General features: G+C 47.4%; 3 protein-coding genes across 9 annotated transcripts in view; 2 read left to right on the top strand and 1 right to left on the bottom strand.

Moving 5' to 3' along the window:
• Positions 1-367: 367 nt before the first annotated feature.
• Positions 368-4,981, top strand: sp8a (sp8 transcription factor a). Its single transcript, XM_077009891.1, has 2 exons — positions 368-521; positions 894-4,981. Exons 1-2 carry the CDS (start codon positions 501-503, stop codon positions 2,211-2,213), a joined length of 1,341 nt encoding a protein of 446 aa, XP_076866006.1. The 5' UTR covers positions 368-500; the 3' UTR covers positions 2,214-4,981.
• itgb8 (integrin, beta 8) lies at positions 4,972-18,515 on the bottom strand. 2 transcript variants are annotated; one of them, XM_077009889.1, is made up of 16 exons: positions 18,179-18,515; positions 17,906-18,086; positions 17,263-17,348; positions 15,887-16,058; positions 15,360-15,606; positions 13,742-13,907; positions 11,793-11,948; positions 11,547-11,642; positions 11,347-11,436; positions 10,597-10,740; positions 9,497-9,866; positions 9,172-9,394; positions 8,866-8,969; positions 8,556-8,666; positions 7,032-7,192; positions 4,972-6,685 (listed from the first exon to the last, which is right to left on the bottom strand). In XM_077009889.1, the coding sequence occupies exons 2-16, from the start codon at positions 17,991-17,993 to the stop codon at positions 6,566-6,568; spliced, it is 2,334 nt and encodes a 777-aa protein (XP_076866004.1). In that variant the 5' UTR covers positions 17,994-18,086; positions 18,179-18,515; the 3' UTR covers positions 4,972-6,565. The 2 variants fall into 2 exon arrangements, with proteins under 2 accessions (XP_076866004.1, XP_076866005.1); XM_077009890.1 differs by lacking the exons at positions 17,263-17,348; positions 17,906-18,086; positions 18,179-18,515 and having other exon boundaries at positions 15,360-15,602; positions 15,887-16,026.
• Positions 16,729-19,160, top strand: part of tmem196 (transmembrane protein 196) — a 32,300-nt gene continuing 29,868 nt past the window's right edge. For 2 of the 6 annotated variants that reach the window (XM_077009895.1, XM_077009899.1), the window contains exon 1: positions 17,007-17,141. Coding sequence is in view for 4 of the 6 variants with exons in the window: in XM_077009898.1 (XP_076866013.1) it covers positions 16,956-17,141 (186 nt within the window). In the remaining 2 variants the exon portion in view is untranslated. Of the gene's footprint in view, positions 17,142-19,160 lie in introns of all 6 variants that reach the window. The other 4 variants (XM_077009892.1, XM_077009893.1, XM_077009898.1 and 1 more) reach the window with 4 other exon arrangements.

Here is a 19,160-nt window from a genome sequence, read left to right as displayed (position 1 = left end):
GTAAATAGTAGTTTTGATCATCTTTTCGGCTGACTGAACATTGCTTGCAATACGCATCCCAACGAAATTGACCCACAGTCTTCTCCAGTATCAAGAAATCTTGAAATCCCTGAACAAGGGAGATAAAGGAAGCTTTGATAAGTTCAGGTATAAATCATTCATGCATTATAAAAGCTATAATAGGTGTTCCTGCAAGGGTGTACCCATCAGAAAAGATAACTAGATTACGCGTCTCTCTAAACCACCCACTTGTAGGGTCTCACATTTGCACGTGTTGTGGAGCAATGCTGAACGCGTCGACGGTGACCTCACGACAGAACGTAATTTCCCGACGCTTGAGCGAATCTGATTGGTTAAGCCGCAGCCTGCGGAACTTCAAAGCTACAGTGGAACTAAAACTGCGCCGGGATGGGCGGCAAACATCAGTGCGCTGCAAACGCCTCAAAACAGGGGAGTACATTTTAAATGTGAAGGTATTCTCAAAGGTGGACACTCCTGGGATGGCAGCCTCATTGCTAGGGGTGAGTAACAGCTTATATTCTTCCTCTCTAGACGACATGTTCGATTTTGGCTGTAGTTTAAAACATGAGTAAAAGAAGTTTCGTTTCCGGAAGTCTGATCAAAAGCTCAAAATACATCAAGAAAATAAAGTAAAAAATATAATATTTAAAAATGAGAATGACATTCAGTTATAGGCAGTGCAATGCTGTCCACAAATATTGAGTTAAAACGCTTTCTGGGTTGTTTAGGAAATACTGCAGGGTTTTTTTTTTAACTAATACTTAAAAATACACCGCTTTTACAGTTTCCAACAACCTTACAGCTAACTGTTTTTGAGACACTCTTGGCTACTCTCCGACTTCACCGTCTGTGTTTGTTTGTAACATCTCCAGGAAGAGCCGAAGTTTGGATCCACTCCTTTAGCCATGCTAGCAGCAACTTGCAACAAAATTGGGAGTCCGAGCCCCTCTTCGGATAGCAGCTCGTTTGGGAAAGGCTTTCACCCGTGGAAGAGAAGCGCCCCCAGCAGCTGCAGCCTCGGTCCAAGCCTCTCTTCGCTCAGCGTCAACGGCGCAGCCCGGAGTGCAAGCGGGCTGGTGGACTCCTTCAACACGAATGGATCACCCGGGTCCAGCGCCTTTTCCTTAACGACCAGCAACCCGTCCACCAGCCCCTTTGGAAACGATTACTCCGTGTTTCAGACCTCAGTTTCTAACAGTTCTCAGGAGCCGAACTCTCAGCCAGTTTTTATCTCCAAAGTGCACACCTCGGTGGACAGCCTTCAGGGCATTTATCCAAGGATGAGTGTCGCGCACCCGTATGATTCTTGGTTCAAGACGGCGCACCCCGGCATCGCGGCGGGAGACGTGAGCGCGAGCGGCGCGTCGGCCTGGTGGGACGTGGGCACGAGCTGGATCGATGTTCAAAGCGCAAACGGTGCCGCGCTCCAAACCTCGCTGCATTCCCCCCTGGGGGGCTATAACTCGGACTACTCCGCCTTAAGTCACTCTGCGTTTAGTACCAGTCCGTCGTCACACCTCCTCACTAGCGGACAGCACTTGATGGACGGATTCAAACCGGTTTTACCGACGTCTTACCCCGATTCCAGCCCCAATTCAATCGCTACCGCTAACGGAGCCGTCTTGACCGGATCAGCTGCGGTTCCGTTAGCGGGCTCCCCGCGGTCGTCCGCCCGGCGGTACGCAGGGAGAGCGACGTGTGACTGTCCGAACTGCCAGGAAGCGGAGCGGCTGGGGCCAGCGGGCGCGAGCCTGCGGAGGAAGGGACTGCACAGTTGTCACATCCCGGGCTGTGGCAAGGTGTACGGGAAAACCTCGCACCTCAAGGCACACCTGCGCTGGCACACAGGGGAGAGGCCGTTCGTGTGCAACTGGTTGTTTTGTGGCAAAAGGTTCACGAGGTCAGACGAGCTCCAGCGGCATTTACGCACGCACACCGGCGAAAAAAGGTTCGCGTGTCCAGTATGCAACAAGCGCTTCATGCGCAGCGACCACCTCAGCAAACACGTGAAAACGCACAGCGCCGGTGGGCCGGGAGAACCGGGGTCCAACGGGAGCGCGTGCAAAAAGGGCAGCGATACCGACAGCGAGCAAAGTGTTCCGAGTAGCCCCGCGTGTCAGTCCCCAGATATGCTGCATAATGCAGATCCAGTGCAGACGACAAACATGAACAGCCACAATTCAATCAACTGAACAACTCGAACAGCCTAACGACAATATTGCACATGCTTCGCAAAATCGCAGGAGGTACCACTAAATACGTAGGCTGCACATCTTAGTAAAAGAGTGATTTGGAATTGTACTTTAAAGGCGCCAGGGCACAGTCCGTGTCAGTTCTTTACAAACTATGATCAAAAATGAAAGCGACAGCAAGAAAATACCTATTCATGCTGCATTCCTGCTAAACGTGACAATATTAGCCAAACGTATTCAAATACAGCGTGGATTGCAGAGACGGACCACTGACAATTTCCACTAAATTATATAGCCTAGAGACCAACGTTGTTTAAAGAGACTTAGTTAAAATAATGTGTTTTTATGTTTACGGTGTATATTTGGGTTTGCCATGAAATGTCTTATTTGAGTTAACTCTATTGAGGCACTTTATTCTTCGCATTTGAACTCAAACGGAGGTTTACTTGTAGTAAATTAGTACACCAGAACAAAAACCAAACAACATTGAATCTGTTTGGTGTGGGATGGATGGTTTTCTAATTGTGCGTAAGTTGGCCTAAAAGAAAAATAATATTTCCGTGATCAATGGATACTGAGCTGTCATTCGCTAAGAGAAGGGTCTTCGGAAAACTTGTAAATGTAGGCCTACATAAAGACTTCAGTCGTTCACAGTGTGGTTTTGTACTGTAGTTTTGATTTCCTTGTGGCTCAAAATACTTTGATATCTATAAGAGTTCGTTGAAATGTCCACTTCTCGAAAACAAACTGAAAATTGTACATAGGAGTGTCTCGGTTTATTTATCCATGAGTCTGACCTGTAATTTGAAGTCTATAAGAGTCGCACTTTGAATCTATATTTATGATTTTAGGATAGAATTATTTCGATCGGGTTGTTGATCTTTCCCCCACTTTTTTATTTAATCTTTCTTTTTTATTTAATTGCGCATGTGTGTTTGCATTTACTGACGATTGGTTTAAAGGTGAATTCCTCGTAATAAAGTCAAATTGGGTTTCACTACAAAATAAAATAATTGGTTTCTGATTTATTTTTTTCTCTTACTAAACTTTCAAATGAGTAAAGAAACCACACATCATTTATTAGAGTAGTCCATGGACTACAAACGGCTTTCGACGAGGAAATATTTATTTATCTTTTTATGACCTGGGCACGGGGTCTGTAGGCAAGCGTGATGTCATCATGCCACCGTCATTCTTCAAACTTTTCGCACAAAGCTTTAATCACTCCAGAAATGATCGTTGCTTCTTCTTTCTGAGACGGGGGTGATCTGTGTTTTTTTAAGAAAAAAACTAACTTTTTAAATACCGGCTATTTGATATTATCTAGGAATTATTGCACAGAAGCCCATTAAGACTTTGTTATATATTTTAAAAGTCGGAAAGATAAAAAAAAATCAATTTCAGTCGTCAGTCGTGTAAGCCACACGTGATGTAAAAAGGGACGGCAGTCGGGTTTGAATACTACTAGTTTTTGTTTTAGGCCTAATATCGAAGTGCAATTTTGAACGGCTCTTTCATAGACTTGACTAAACACTTTAAAGTTAGTGAAACGCCAACTGTTTGTTATAGTCTGACAAATGTAGACGAACAGACAGGTTAGTAATTTGTCTATATAATAAGAAATCACACTTTTCCTGTGATATGATATTGTGTGGCCTGCTATAAAAAAAATACACAAAGGCGTACACAGGCGAAGTTCGGTTTTAGAGTCTGCTAAAAGTGAGTCATGTACAAATAACGCCAATAGTTATGATACTTCAGGTTAATTAATAATAAAACAACAAATGTGTGACAATAAATTAAACCGAATCGACGGGGTATAAACAATGGCATATGTTCGAATTATTAATAGGTAGGCCTACGCTTTGGATAGTCTGCTGAAACTGCTGATAGCTGCTGAATCATACTCAAATAAATTTTAATATATTTATTCAAACTTCTATAACGTACTGAACCTTAGCGTTACGAAAAAAATTCTATTTCAGTCTGCACAACAGCTACTGTTTTGGTATCATACAACCCAAAAAACAAGATGCCTGGGAGAAATGTCCGAAAAAGCATAAAAGAAATACTTCAGAAGCGTCCGCATCGCATTCGTGTGGATTCAGCGACCCTTAGTGGCCATCAAACGACATAGCATGTTGGAAAACGAAAGAAGTTTGAAAATGTGCAAAATGCGATATATCTGTGTACAAAATAAGAGCTTTTAATTTTTGGTGAAGTTGAATAAAATTGGTCTTACTTAAATATCGCATATCCTTGACCTGTCCTAGAACATTTTAAATATCTAGGCCTAGCAAAGGACGGTCGTAGCCGGTTAGCATATGAATCAATAATAAAAGTCTTGAACCCTGAGGTTAACAGATATGTTCATAAAAAGCGAAGCTTGAGTCGCTACGAAGACACTGGACCCAAGTCTTTTTGGGCAAAACCTTCACTTAAATGTAACTACCGTCATGCTGGATCTTTTATTGTAATGTCACACTTGCACATTACGAGAATAGTAAGACTATTGAAAAGTAATTTATTTCCATGAAATGACGTCTTCAGCAATGACGTCCAGAGCCGGAGTGGCTAATCGGGAGATTCGGGAGGATTCCCGATGGGCCGGCTCATGTCAGTCTCTAGTTTGGGCCGATTGGGAGGGAAAAATAATTTTGGGCCGGATTTGGGCATGAAACTCCCGGGCTAAAAAAGTGTCCCACTCCGGCCCTGATGACGTCTGTACTTGGCATATAAAAATGAATAAAGACAAAAACATGATTGTGTTTTTTTATTGAAACAATTTGTGAAATCAACCGAAAAACAAAATTGTTGTTATTAATAATAATGTCCAATTCTTCGGAAATCTGGATGTCATACAGATTCTGGTTATGAACAGGTTCTGTTCACTCGGAGCAATAGATCAACAGTGCTGAATTAGTGCTTGGATCTAAGTGTATTGATCAGCATCACATTCGAAATATTTCCATTGGATTTTTCAGTAACAACAACTCTACTCCAACACTAACAGCATTTTTCTATGCTAACAAAAATCTTCAAAATAAAACAAGAAAACGAGACAAGTATGTCAGCAATAAATAACCATTTTAGTGGTCAGAACAATTAGATGTAAACAGTGGTAAAAACTAGTTTAGAAAAAGGAAAGGAACGGTGCGCTCGGCCAGGCCTTAAAGGTGGCACTCGGGGGCGATTTCCTTTACGCCACGATGGAGCAGCTGTTTGTCAGTAGTAGTTTGACATGAGTGCAGTATGAACGCGCAGCGGTTCACATTCGCGAACGCGCATCTCTAAACACGCCAAGAAATACAGTAACCCGGGCGCTCAACACAGGCGCAGCCCGTGCAACCTGCACAGAATAATTCCAGTTCTGACAGTACACCTCAAACTGAAAGATTTGAGATAGACAAAGTGCAGCACTCAGTTACTGTAAATATATACCCACTGTACTTAGTACCTTCAGTTAATCCGATGTAACATTACACTTGAAGCTATCCAATGACAACTGAGATATGACCAAAAAAAAAAAAAAAGAATGACTTTTGGGTCATGTTTATTCTGCCCACTAGGTGGCAGTCAAACCTTAGGCTTGAAAGGCAACGAATCAGAGTTGAGGTCTCTTTCGGCTATGGCTGAGAGGTGCGGTGTTTTTTAAAAAAATGTAGTGTTGCATTTAATCAAACATAGGCAAATTAAAACTTAAATAGAACATATCAAAATATTCAATTTCATACATAAATAAAAAAAAAACAAACAAAAAAAAAACTACAGTACTTTCACCTACCACATAGAGGCCAACAATAACTGATGGCAGACCTGGCCCCTTTCTGTTCGTTTAACTGGCCTAACCCGGAGAGATTAAAGTGACAGTCAGACATGGCTGTACCTAGCTGACCAGTTTTTGGTCCCGTGCTATCAGAAGCTATAAATGCCACACTACTGTGCTACACACAGCATGAACTATGATTATTTAATACGCTTTAAATCAGGAAAGTCAGCTAAAGGCTAATAGCAATATTAGCCAACTAATAGCCAGCTAATAGTTTCAAAACTTTCCTGACCGAAGCCATATTTTAAGGGTTTAAACAAGGAGAGAGGGAGGGGTGAGGGTGCTCCATCTTAATTCTTAACATCCTGGGAGTGCCCCGCCCTCTACTGCTGTCTATCCACCCATGTTGACCCCTGTGAGTCTGTGCCATTTCTTTCCACAACATGAACGGTGAGCATGAAAGACACACGGCGACATAACGCAAGAATGTCAATCGGGCGCAAAATAAGAACATGACGGATGAAAGTGTGCTTGTGAATACAAGTGTGCGTTCATTCACTTATTACACTCTCATGCCCCAGTGTCATGGCCACGCGTCGTTCAGGGGCATCTTGGGAACGTGGACGTGCATCTCCATAGGGTTATCGGGCAAGCAGTCACGTCTGTATGTTATCGTCTTCTCCCCGGTGGTGGGTGCATAGTCCTGTGAGGTGAAAAGATTTGATAACACATCCGTATATAAAAGCTGTGCATGGTGACAAATATAGTCACAGAATTGGAGCAAGTGTCAAGGATGGAGACGTTACGTTATTAACCTAATTTGTAAAAGTACATCCAATAATCCTTGTAGAACTTGTTTCTATGTTAATGAACTGTCACACACATCAGCTATCATCTATGACAAATAAATAATGGCCCATTCCAACTTTCATTACATTTTTAAGTTCTCGAAAAATTCCAATAACCAGGCAGTGATGTTTCCGGAAAGCCGGTGGGAGAATTTGTCACTGAACGAAACTATAGACACGACCTCATCCTTATCTGCTCACCTTTCTGTTGTCATCGAATCGTTGGCTGACTCTCCCACTCCATGGCCAGCATTGGGCCCGAAGCAGCAGACGGGTCACAGCGAGGATCCCCAAGCCCAGCACCACGGTGAGGAGGAAGACGCTGAGGAAGGTGTGGAAGTATCTCCAGCTCGACATGCACTCTGAGCAGGAGGGAAGAAAAGGGCTCGTCAAAAGGCAACAGTTCAATCGGTTCAGATTTGCACAAAAACAACAAACAGTAACCCTAACCGTTATCCTGAGGGACAGTCTTTCCGTTAGTCACCATGGAAACACATCTGAAGAAACTGGCCCTTTAAATTTCATCCTCCACTCTTTCGTTTGCTCGTTTTTAACGTCAAAGAAGGAACACGACGCACACGGATCAGATCAAAGCCGTTCGGCTGTTGTGAAGACAAAAGACGAGCGTGTATAACGACCCCAGTGTAGGACACGGGAGAGGCTCGGAAGACCCATTCACAAACAGCTCATTAATCAAGCGCGTGCTTATGTTAGCGTCAGCCAAGACATCCGCAACAGTTGGAGCGCAGGACCCTGTCGGGCCTAGCGCTGACACAAAAGCTAGTCGGACCAGGCTAAAACACAGGCGTCAGCCGCAACCCCTGGGGCTCGGTCAGATCCACCCTGTCCACGGGTCTGCGGGCAGTGCCCTACTGCACTGTCACCGATTGCGAAAGGCACACGGGGATGGCACCGCGCCACCACTCCAAGTACAAAGAGGCTAAAGGACCGTATTGACATTTCGTAGCATCGCCATGGTGATCTGGCAGCGGCGCCGCAGAGAGGAAGGCTCAGGAAGGTCAGCCTCATCGAGGGGAGCAAGAGTGTGTGGGTGTGTGCAAACCACACACACACACACACACACACACACACACACACACACACACACACACACACACACACACACACACACAATGGCCAGCACTGTTTCCAAAACTCAAGTCGGGGGTGTGGGGTGCGGCTGCTGTGACATTCTTGTGAATTAATTTGCAAGGGGAGCAAAAGAACATGATTGACACCAGGAACTTGCAGGAACTTGCAGGACTACTCCACTACAAGACTATACACACACACACACACACACACACACACACACACACACACACACACACACACACACACAAAGTAGCAGGACTACTACTCTACTATAAGACTACACACACACCCCAACTAAAAAAAGAGACCAGCACAATAATAATGAGTTAAACACTGTAACATCTTACAGGCTAGAACTGCACCAGGTTACTGGCGATCACATTAACTAGCTAGCTAAATAAATGCTGACTAATTCTTCTAGTTTAGCATGAAAACTAAAATGAAGGATTTATTTGGCAAGAATACATGTAATTATGTGAGATAATGAGATAATAATGTACAGACAGCCCGTACATATATGTAGGTCAAGGTTTATTTTGCCATAGCTTCCTGCTGGGTGTACATATCAACGAACGTTAGCGTCTTGCTTGGGGGAGGGGCGGGGACTGAGGGCGGAACTCGGAGTCTCACCGCCATGTCTGCTTATCCGCAAGTGGGGTCCTTGGGATCCTAGCTGCACATGGAACCTGAAGAAACACTGCTCACGGCTCTGGTACTGACAGAACTCCCCCCTGATCAGCTCTGCAACGCAGGATTCAGCAGGAGAAACTGTTAGAGACACACTATTAGAGAAACTGATTAAATCAAATCAAATTTAAATCATGTCTTTCACAAGACACTCAACTCAGACACTTTTAATTAGGCCCTCTCTGCTCTCTTCTTGAGTCATACTCTCTGAGCAGGGTGATCAGACTTCGATTACATCATGTCATCAACTTACCGGTGATGTCATCGACGAAGGCTACGAGAGCCGTGCAGGTTCTGTTGCACCGCTGGGCGTGGGCCCGGCCGACGCCATTAGACAGATGGCACTCCACGCAACTCCTGAGGAGACCGTGAGGAGAGACAGAGCAGGGAAGGGACAAGAGAAGGAGTCAGTATAGAGAAATAAAGGAGAAATAAAGGAGAAATAAGGGAGAAATAACAGCACAGTGCAGTTGTAGTGATTATTCAAAGATGGGAGGCGTTAATTAGCGCAGGATGCTCCAACCAAAGGGTCATGAGCCCCAACACAAACTCTGTTTACCATTGGGACTGACAGGAGTTGGAGCAGGTGGGGCACGTTTCGCAGAACGGTCCCCAGCGCCGAGGGTTGTGGCATACACACTCGCCACACACACACTCTCCCACGCCGCTGCACACCAGGCCAGTGGGGTCCACGCAGCCGTCTGTGGATGTGGGACAACTGCAGCTGTCGCCAGTCCAACCCGGACGGCAAAGGCAGTAGCCAGACACACACTGACCGTGTCCTAATGTCACACACACACACACACACACACACACACACATTAGCCTCGCTAGGTCTAAGCACTAGGATTAGGCTAACAGACAAGGTGTGTACACTGACGCACCTCCACACACGACACCCTTCGAGTAGGGGCAGGAGAAGTCATCCCGCTCACAGTACTTCCCGTGGACGATCCCGAGGTTGCTGCGGTCGCACACGCACGTCCCGCACACGCACGCGCCACGGCCGCCACACACGGCTCCGCCCTCTTCCTCCCGGCACCCGTCCACCGCCGACGAGCAGCTGGGAGGCTCCGGCCCGTCGCCGCAGGACCCCCCCCCACCGCAGCCGCACTCGCACGCCGGCCGGATGCGCACGCTCACCGTCTCGTTAAAGCCCACGGGTCGGACCACGGCCGCCACCTCCCCCACGGCCCCGCCCGGCGACCTCTGGGGCGGGCACTCACGCATCCCCACAGTGACGTTGAAGACGACCTGTGTGGAAACACAGAGCATGTTAGCATGCAGACGCCCTTCTCAGAGGAAAAGAAGCCCTGACCAGTCGACACCAGAGCGACCTCCAGTCACACTCTTGGCTTATCTGCCAACCTGCGAATGCTGGTCACACATCCCAGTACTGGCTTGGCAAACATACAGGAGTCACTGGCTGGCAAAAGGGCCATCTGAGTAGGGACCGCACCACTTGTAAAAGTCCACCTTCAGATCTGTTACAATATTTTTCATCAAGATAATGACACTCGAGGAGTGTGATTACACACAGTCTGACTGACTGTAACTGCACACTGTAGCTGTGGGGCCAGCAGGAGATTCTGTCTCATATTAAATGGCATGTTAATTAAAACTAAATCTTGAATTACATAAAAGTCATGTGATTCCAGCATATCGGGCCGTTTCGTGTAAACTGGATTTCACATAATCTTCTCAGCACAATCTAATCGCCTCCGCAAGTACTTACTGTTCTCTCTTGGCATCTGGCGCCCACACACACACACACACACACACACACACACATCCACACAGAAGTGTACAGTATTAAAGGCACACACACTGCATCGAAGTGTCTGGTGTGATGAAGGTTGCTGGTATCAAGTGCTCCACGAACAGGAATGATAAAAGGAGAAGAGAACAAAGCATTTTCACTCTTGCCAGTCCCTCAAAAAAAAGCCCAACTGTACGTCTGTGTTGAGCATCGGGGCTTCTGTACCTTTTGGCTTGGTTTGACGTTGGAGCATTTGCCGTTTCCCGTCACGGTGGACCCGTTGGGGCAGAGAGCTGTTATGTTGACCCAGAATCTGTGTGCCTCACTGTCCTCAATTCCCACCTCCACCCCCACATCTGACAGAAGCTTCTGGAGACAGAGAGAGAGAGAGAGACAGAGACAGAGAGAGAGACAGAGAAGGGGAGAGATGCGCGTGAAGTTGACCACTTTCAGAAAGATCTCATTGTTTTAGCCTATAATCCGTTTTGATAAAGACAGGTTGACTCGGGGGAAATAAAACGGTGAAGTGGTTCTAAAAATAGCCGTTCTGTAGCTGCTGGCAGAGCGTAGCGGGGGGGGTGGTGGTGCGGCGGGTGGAGCTGGGGGAGGTGCAGCACCGCTGCAGTGATCCGTGACGCTAATAATGCGCCTCTCTGTTCGCCTGCCTCTGTAGGCCTTTCGCAGATTCCGGGAGTAGGACAATAAACGGTTGTGCCTCCGCAGAGATTACGGCAGCACATATTCGCCTTTCACCACCTCAGCATCGACCCCCCCCCCCCCCCCCCCCCCCCAACCCCCCGTGTTTTTCCGCTCAGGCTCAGCGGGTGAGTCAGTGGCGGGAAAACACCGAAGGTTTTAACGTGTCACTTTTCATCGCGATCAGGATGTGGCGACGCCGGTCGACCGCACCGATTAATGATTAGCGCTCGGCTACGGGAATGTGAGGGGTCAGAGAGAAAATGCAATGGCTGTTACCTTGTAGGCGTCCAGCACTATGTTTGTGAGATTCGCAGCTTTGGGAAGCAACTTCCCTAGGTAAGTACCCGGTAGGAACTGAACCAGGTCCTGTGTAGAGACATGAGAGGGGAAAAGCTCAGTGAATATCCGCCCTGGTTGTCAGTCCAATAGGACCACCAAACAGAACCAGCAGCAACCTTTCTTTTGTGAGAAATTACCTCATACCACTTATATTGTTCCACATCCACAGCAAAGATGGAGTAAATGCTCGATTCTAGAAGTTTCTCTGCCAGCTGCCCCATGGTGGGGTGCTCCTGTCAGAGGACATGGATGAACTTGAGTGGACTCAAAATGCCATTTCTCTTGTCACCATTGGCTTCATAGTGGTGGTAAAGGGTTAAAGGCAAAAGGTGAAAGGGTTCAAGTCTGGTGATATAGTAATTCTGCACTTATACTGGGCCTACCATGTTGGCAGCCTGGGAGTAGGTGCTGTCCACCAGATGGCAGCGTCCGTCATGGGGGACCACTATTCCAGCCAGTCTGCTGTCCAGGGCCAGATGAGAGGGCTGGTCAGTCATCATCAGCAGGAGATGTTTGGCCTCCGGACGCCAGCCGATGTCCTGCAAAAATAGTTTCGGTTATAAAAACTTAAATGTATCTTTAAGAGTAGCACATGATTGGGTTGCTAACACGTAATGCTTTTTATAACCAACATCATTTATTTATTTACTAAACTATAAGCAATGTTACAGTATAATATAAAGGATCATTTATTCCCATCTATGTGTTAGCATAGATTACGGCTAATTATGTTAGCATTATTAATGCAGATGTTTACAGTTATTATATTCAGCTGTTAATGCTACCTAATCCTATAAACAATTCTGTAAAGTTTGTTGGGGAATACAAATAATGTGTGGTTTGTGGCTCATGTCTTAAAACTAGCACGATCCTGTGCGATCTGTACGCGTTCACTCGCTAACACAGTGGTTCCCAAAGTGGGGGGCGCGCCCCCTAGGTGGGGCGGAGCTATTGCAGGGGGGGCGCGGAGCTTGGAAGTAAAACATGTGCACATGTGTCAATATGGGGGGGGGGGGGGGCGCAAAAATATTCTCATCTACTAAATTGGGGCACGGCAGAAAAAGTTTGGGAACCACTGCAGAACAGAACGCGACCCGAGAGTGATAAAAGTCGTGACCCCGAAACGGCACTTTTAGAAACACGCGGGACGGTCTGATCCGAAGCCACGAGGAACAGAGCCGGTCGAAAAGAAAGAGAAAGAGAAGATTGGTGCCAGCCTCCGGTTTATTCCGGTAATCCCATCTTGCTTGCACTTTCTCTTGGGAAAGTCCCACAGCAGATTCAAGGTCATTTGCTTACTGGCTTTTGCGAAGGACAAAGCAGAGATTCAGGAGCGGGAACATGCCACAGGAGTCTTGTAACTCTTTTTGTCCTGCTGACGCCGCAGCGCTAGTCAGACCAGTAGAAATGTCTTATTACCCACTATAGTGGCATGAGTCAGACCCCACGCTTGGCGGGGCTCAGAGATGACAGAGCCGCCCCCGAGCCGGCGAGGGACGGCGCCACAGAGAGACGGCAGTGCTGGTGATGCGGAATGAGTCAGACCCCCTTGTGTGTATTTGTCACTATCACACATGTCGGTGTGCTCTTCACCGGCTCGTGCAGGAACCGGGCAGTGACTGCACTCTAAAGATAGCTGCTGAAATTTCAGGTTGTGAAGGGCTTGTTTCTGGACTCAGATTAAGACACGGGAAAGGGATTAAGGCAGAGGCAGGCTCACTCCGTGGATTGGATTTCTGGACTCCAGCTAAGCCTAATCCCTTTTTACAAAGAATATCCAGCGAAGGACCTGCATCAGTCTTGAGAAGAAAACCGGTGTGTTTACCAAGTACCCAGAAAAACCGTCCCAACCTGTCCGGTTCCCCCCAGGTGGGGGATGAGCACTTTATGAGCACTGAGGTCGTGAACGTCAACACGTTCCAACCGCCGTTCCACTACCTGCACGGGTCTGAACAGCCGCCAAATGTGAGCGTGATCTACAGACACAATAAAAGAGGAGTCGTCCATCCTGCTGCTGATACAAGCTTATTTCCGGCCAGAATGCCACGCGCTTTGTGTGTTTACAAAAGGATTTGTGTTGATAGGAGCCAGCACACAAGCCTGGGGCACCACTGAGCTCCATGGGGGTGGGTGAGAGGGTGGGGGGGGCAGGAGTGGGAGGAGGGGTATTTATTAATGTTTCTCTCTGAGGAAACACTGCAGAACAACATGGCTTTATCTGTCACAACATATCATTTTTGTAACGGTATGAGGGAGAGGTAGCAGTGTTGACACGCCGGTTGACGGGCGGCCGGGGCGAAGCAGAGGGGATGTGGGGGGAGGGGACGTCTACCTGGCACACGGCTGCCTGCAGCATGGCGTCAAAGCCTCCCTCTGGCGTGTCCATGTTGCCAGAGATCCTCTGCTGCTGGATGACCTGCTTGAACTGGGTCATGTTTTCGGTGATAGGCAGGACGTGTATGAAACCGTGTGCCGGCCGGCAGTTGACCTCATAATCGCTGGAGAGAGGGAGAGAGGGGGAGAGAAAGAAGGAGAAGGGGAGAGAGTGAAAGAGAGAGGGAATGAGAGAAGGAGGGAGAGAGAGAGAGAGAGAGAGAGAGAGAGAGAGAGAGAGAGAGAGAGAGAGAGACGGAGTTGGAAATAAAACATAAAAGGCAAAGCAAAGAAAAGGAACGTGAAGGAGTGAGTGGAGAGAGAAGAAAAAGTAAGAATGAGGGGGAGGGGGAGGGGGAGGGGCCATGAGAGTAAAAAGACATAAACAAAGAGCAGGGTGAGTGTTTAAGGGAACAGGGACTGCGTAAGGCTGCTAGGAGCAGACTCCCACACTACAATGAATGAGCTCACCATGGAATCCACTGGTGTTCCCCTGGCCTACTTCTAACAGTTCATGGGGTTAGTCAACAGAGTTGAACCATTTTGCTGTACCACTACAAAAGATTTTGGAGTCTTCTAAATCACGCTGTCACATTGGAAACACAAAATGATGAAACACGATGCAGCAACGTCGACCAAAACCCACGTTCTAATTTTAACGCTTCTCTTAACCATTCACATCTGTTGTGTTGCCGCGTTATTCATGCACATAAGAAGTCCATTAGTCAGACGCTGTCGTGGTTCCGACTGCTCTGCAGCCCTGCAATACTGGAGAAGACAGAAAATACAGCCGGAGCAAAGCAAACCTTCTCAAGGCACCTACGAGACCCGCAGATCCGAGGCCTGGCTGGTCTGTACCATTTCATTCTGTGTGGTTAAACAATGATGTGTTCATTTCCCAGAACATACAAACTGAAAAATGGCCCATTTGCTTTCTCATAAAATCTGTTTCTTCTGCCCTTCACTAGTGATGCAGTTAGGACGGAGAAGGAAACACAAGAGAATGCAGCTATTTGAACTGTACAGTACCGTGGCGGCTAAGACTAATACGTTCATGTATGGCAAATGCTCAGTGGTTTGGCAGAATCTGACACGGGGGTATTTGCTGGCGAGGGCTGGCACTAGGACCCTGGGACGAGGAGGAAGTGAACGGAAATCGTACGGCACGGTAACAACGACACATAAATCTGTGCCTGTCGAAACGGAGGCCAAACTTAAGATTATCTGCGCACGCAAACTCTACTCCTGCAGAAGGCACGTGGTCATGGTCAGCTGACGTATGGCCGATGCATGAGGTCGGTCCTCGTCCAGGACGTGAAACGGCGGCATTTCTTAGCTGACCACGTCAAGAGTGTGTGAACAAAGAGATATTGGTTCGCATTGCACCTGCTTCCCCAGGTGTGCCTGTTATTGAAATTCGTTTTTATGCTTGATGCAAAGCTTGATGGAATGTAGCACGATGGAAACATGGCGTGATAGAACATAGCTAATTTATTAGGTGCTGCAAAAAAAGTCTCATTTAATCTTAGTCCTCGAAGCAACGACTCCTGTAAACGGGGTGCGTGGGTTGTACTTACCTACAGGGGTTCATGATCTTAGAAGGGTGCATGTTGATGTATGGTGAGACTGGCTTGTCGACAAATGATCCGAAGCCCACACGGAAGTCGCTGGAATGTTGCTTCATGTGGTGTGAGAGGGTCATCCCCACGGTCTTCAGACGGTCCAGGGTGTGCCGCATGGAGGCCGAGACGTCCACCAGGTAGTACAGGTCCACCGGGTACTGATCCAGCTGCTGAACTTCCACAAGAAAACTCGCCTCACTGCCTGAGACAGGAAACGACGCCATTATCGGCCACTTCTCACAATAAATAAACATATTTTAACATAAATAAACACAAATATATAAAACCAAATAACAATAATAACAAACTATATGTGGTCTAATGACACTTCTGCATGTAAAAATGCCTTTAGATTAGTAATCTCCATTCATATTGTTAGCCTAGATCTAGTCTTTTGCACACCACTGGATTTACAATGCAGCACAGAAGTGTGCAAGAAAGTCGGATGCGTCCTGCCCGTCCCATCGGGCCCTGGTCCTCACCTGGCCGCAGCAGGATGGAGACGTCTCTGGGCACCACCTGTGAGCCACTCTGCGTGGTGTTCACCTCCACCTTCGCCTGAGGGTTCTCAATGAACTCCTCACCGCAGCCCTTAAGCAGCAGCTGTGCGGGCGAATCGCACCTCTCGCTCACGTCTGCTCCTTCCAGAAACCTCTGATGGGTCAGGCAAGAGGTCAGGGGTCAAATGTCATATACCACAACACACACACACACACACACACACACACACACACACACAAACGCACCACCTTCAGTATGGGACATCCGTTGAAGACAAAAGCCAGCAACCTCAGCTTGGCAGGCAGAGCTCCGGAGTGAATACATAACAGAATTAAACATTTGAGAGCTGCAATACACAACTTGCTCACACGTAGTGAGTGGAGGGACACCCCGCTCTAGCTACTCCCAGGGTGCACATGGTCCGAGAACCAACCACGCTTCCTAAACAACTGCTTCGTCTTGATGACATTGAAGTTCTCATTACAACACATTTGACTTGTTCTATTCACATGTAATATCGCATGAAATGGCACAAGCCCATATGAATTACATTTCTCTTTCTTAGCGTTGACATTTAAAAAGATTGTGATGTGGATAATCACTGATAAAACACATCCTGCCTATACTGGAAATGGATGCAGACATCAGAGAATACAGGAACCTCTCTGAAGATTCAAGCACAGAATGTCTGAGCCCTGTTATTGATCGGGTGGATGTGTGTAGGAGTTTAAAAGTTTCTAAAAATACGCATTAAAATCTCACTTATGAGTGGCTTTCTGAACTGGGTGAAGTATAGCTTTCGTCATGCGCCTTCTCAAGAGGTCAAAATATCTCTCCTAGCTTGAAGCCCCCGGATTCTAGATAAGCAGGACAGCTGTGCTCCATGTGTGGGCTGGGAAAGCACCTGACTGCCGGCTCTGTTTACACCCTGCTCCGGCTGCTTCTACACGGCCCCGCTTGGGCCATGAATCGGCCTGGCTAGGAGGGTGCTGGGACTTAAAGGGGCTCTCTGGCTCCCCGCAGGGACGCCATGGGGAGCCAGAGGATGCCATGGAGACCGGAGGACGTCATGGAGACCGGAGGACGTCATGGAGACCGGAGGACGTCATGGAGACCGGAGGACGTCATGGAGACCGGAGGACGTCATGGAGACCGGAGGACGTCATGGAGACCGGAGGACGTCATGGAGACCGGAGGACGTCATGCCAGGGGCAGAGCAGCAGCGCGAGTCTCCAGGTACGGTGGTGCTCACGTCAGAGCAGCTTGGCCGTGTAGAAGGGACACGCCGCGTGCTCGAGACAATGGGGGGGGTGGGGGTGGGGGGGGGGGGGGGGGGTGGGCATTTGCGGTACATTACCTTCTGAAAGCACCAGGCGCACTCGGGTCCACGGTGCAAGCATTCTTCGCACGACGCGGCAAGGGGCGACGTGCAACGCTTGTCCGCTGTGACACAGGGAAACAGAGAGGGCAAATTTACACATGAATGTGGAGAAAGCTGCCCTTTTGGTTTCAGGACCTCTTCTCCGGCTGATGTGGAGAAATACCATGCAGAATACCCCCCCCCCCCCCTCCATACACACACACACACACACACACACACACACCCCGAATGTGCTGGGTTTAAGAACTACATGATGATATGAGGAATGGAGGTTGTCCCTGCACCTGTTATACTGACGTGTAAAACTATGCACCACCAGATCTAGTGGGCTGCAAACCAGTTACAGGAACTGGATCATTGCGTGAAAACACATATGTTGGGTTAAAATTAATGACACCCATACCCATGATACTGGAAAATACACAAACATCTTGATCGTACACAGAAATCATGATCGCTATGCCTAATGCTGATATTTCAGAGGACTTAATAATGTTGTCAAGCTCTTCAAAGCACTTTTGACATTTAAGTCGTAAGCATCATACGTTCGAGAGGAAAATAACACCCACTAACATTACCAAGTCGTTGCGAATAAAAAAATGTCCTTCGTCATACTTACACGAATGAGATGACCCAAGCGCTATCACGGAGACGACCACCACGCTACGAAGGACTATGTTATAGTAATTACGTAGCCAGGACGTCATAGCAGCTTTAAAGAAAGAAGTGACACTGCAGGCACCAGACACTTTTAAATCCTAACTGAGAATCCTCCTTGGAAAACGACAAACCTAGACCCCCTGCAACAAAAGACGGAGCCGAAAGTGTTCAATCCGCATTGTAACACGTTTCTGTATTTATCCAGAAACCAGCGTAATCCTGCGGCGCTCACATTCCCAAAATCAGATTATCACGGAGAATAATGCTCGTTTGTTCGAGCCGCGCACTTGGGAAGGACGAAAACACGCGCCGTGCGCCAAAGTAGAGGTCGCCTCGCTCCATTTAGAAGACGCGCAGGTGGTGTTGGGCACTGGACCTCCTCACGTCCACTGGGCGAAGGGAGACGGTCGCCGAATTATCTGTGTCAGCGGCTCGGTCCACACTGCGTACGAGGAGCGTATAAACATTGTCGTCACCCGTTCAGGGCATTTGAAAGTGTGGACACACACCCGCCTTCATTCATCGCCACTAAGTGTCACTAATGGAAACGACTCTGCCCCCTCACTGCTGAACAAGGAACGGTAGATTACAGTTTTAAAAAAATGCTTACTTAAGCGAGTAGGCGGGAGGACAAGGGTTTTTTTTTTTTACCTCGGACACGTAGCACTTTCGTATATTCGTCTTTTGTGGGACGTGATTTGCTGCTTTTGTGTGAGACCGAGAGGGTGTAGGACTAGTGGCCGAAGATTTAGTCTATTCAAAGAGAATTCATGAGCGTTTATGGTCGGATCTGCAGGCTGGTCCTAGGTCAAAAGAACAAAGGGTAACTGTTGGTAACATTAGAAAAAAAAACCTTTTAGTGATGGGAGGAAAAGTAGTAACATAAACTTAATAAAAGCCCATTTGTGTTGTGTAAGCTGCAATTATTACTTTAATCCTCTACTGGCCGGCGCTTACTGACCCCTCTGACCACGCTGGTAAAGTAACGATGCTTGTGTGTATGTGAAGTAACGATAACATATCCTTAGAATAGGTTACTAAAAGTTTAACGTAACTTTTCTACCTCTCCGAATAAAACTTTTGACACCTATTCAAAAAAAAGGTTGTAGTACACAACAGGCCCGGTTCCAATCTAGGACTTTATGTTTGGGTTTGTCAACAGCATATTTCTTCTGGCGAGCCCGCCACACACTTGTCATGTAGATCTGATTGTA

Source organism: Brachyhypopomus gauderio, chromosome 6, assembly GCF_052324685.1.
Source record: "Brachyhypopomus gauderio isolate BG-103 chromosome 6, BGAUD_0.2, whole genome shotgun sequence".
Lineage (NCBI taxonomy): Eukaryota > Metazoa > Chordata > Actinopteri > Gymnotiformes > Hypopomidae > Brachyhypopomus > Brachyhypopomus gauderio.
This window is presented reverse-complemented; position numbering and strand designations above follow the sequence as displayed.

Bases quoted from the DNA above. Each gene is read 5' to 3' on its own strand.
- sp8a (XM_077009891.1), top strand. From the start codon at position 501: ATGGCAGCCTCATTGCTAGGG. The intron at 522-893 runs GTGAGTAACAGC...TAACATCTCCAG, and splicing joins TGGCAGCCTCATTGCTAGGG to GAAGAGCCGAAGTTTGGATC.
- itgb8 (XM_077009889.1), bottom strand. From the start codon at position 17,993: ATGACGTCCTGGCTACGTAATTACTATAACATAGTCCTTCGTAGCGTG. The intron at 11,437-11,546 runs GTAATTTCTCAC...GTCTCTACACAG, and splicing joins AACAATATAAGTGGTATGAG to GACCTGGTTCAGTTCCTACC. The intron at 9,867-10,596 runs GTACAGAAGCCC...GTTTCCACACAG, and splicing joins ACGTCAAACCAAGCCAAAAG to GTCGTCTTCAACGTCACTGT.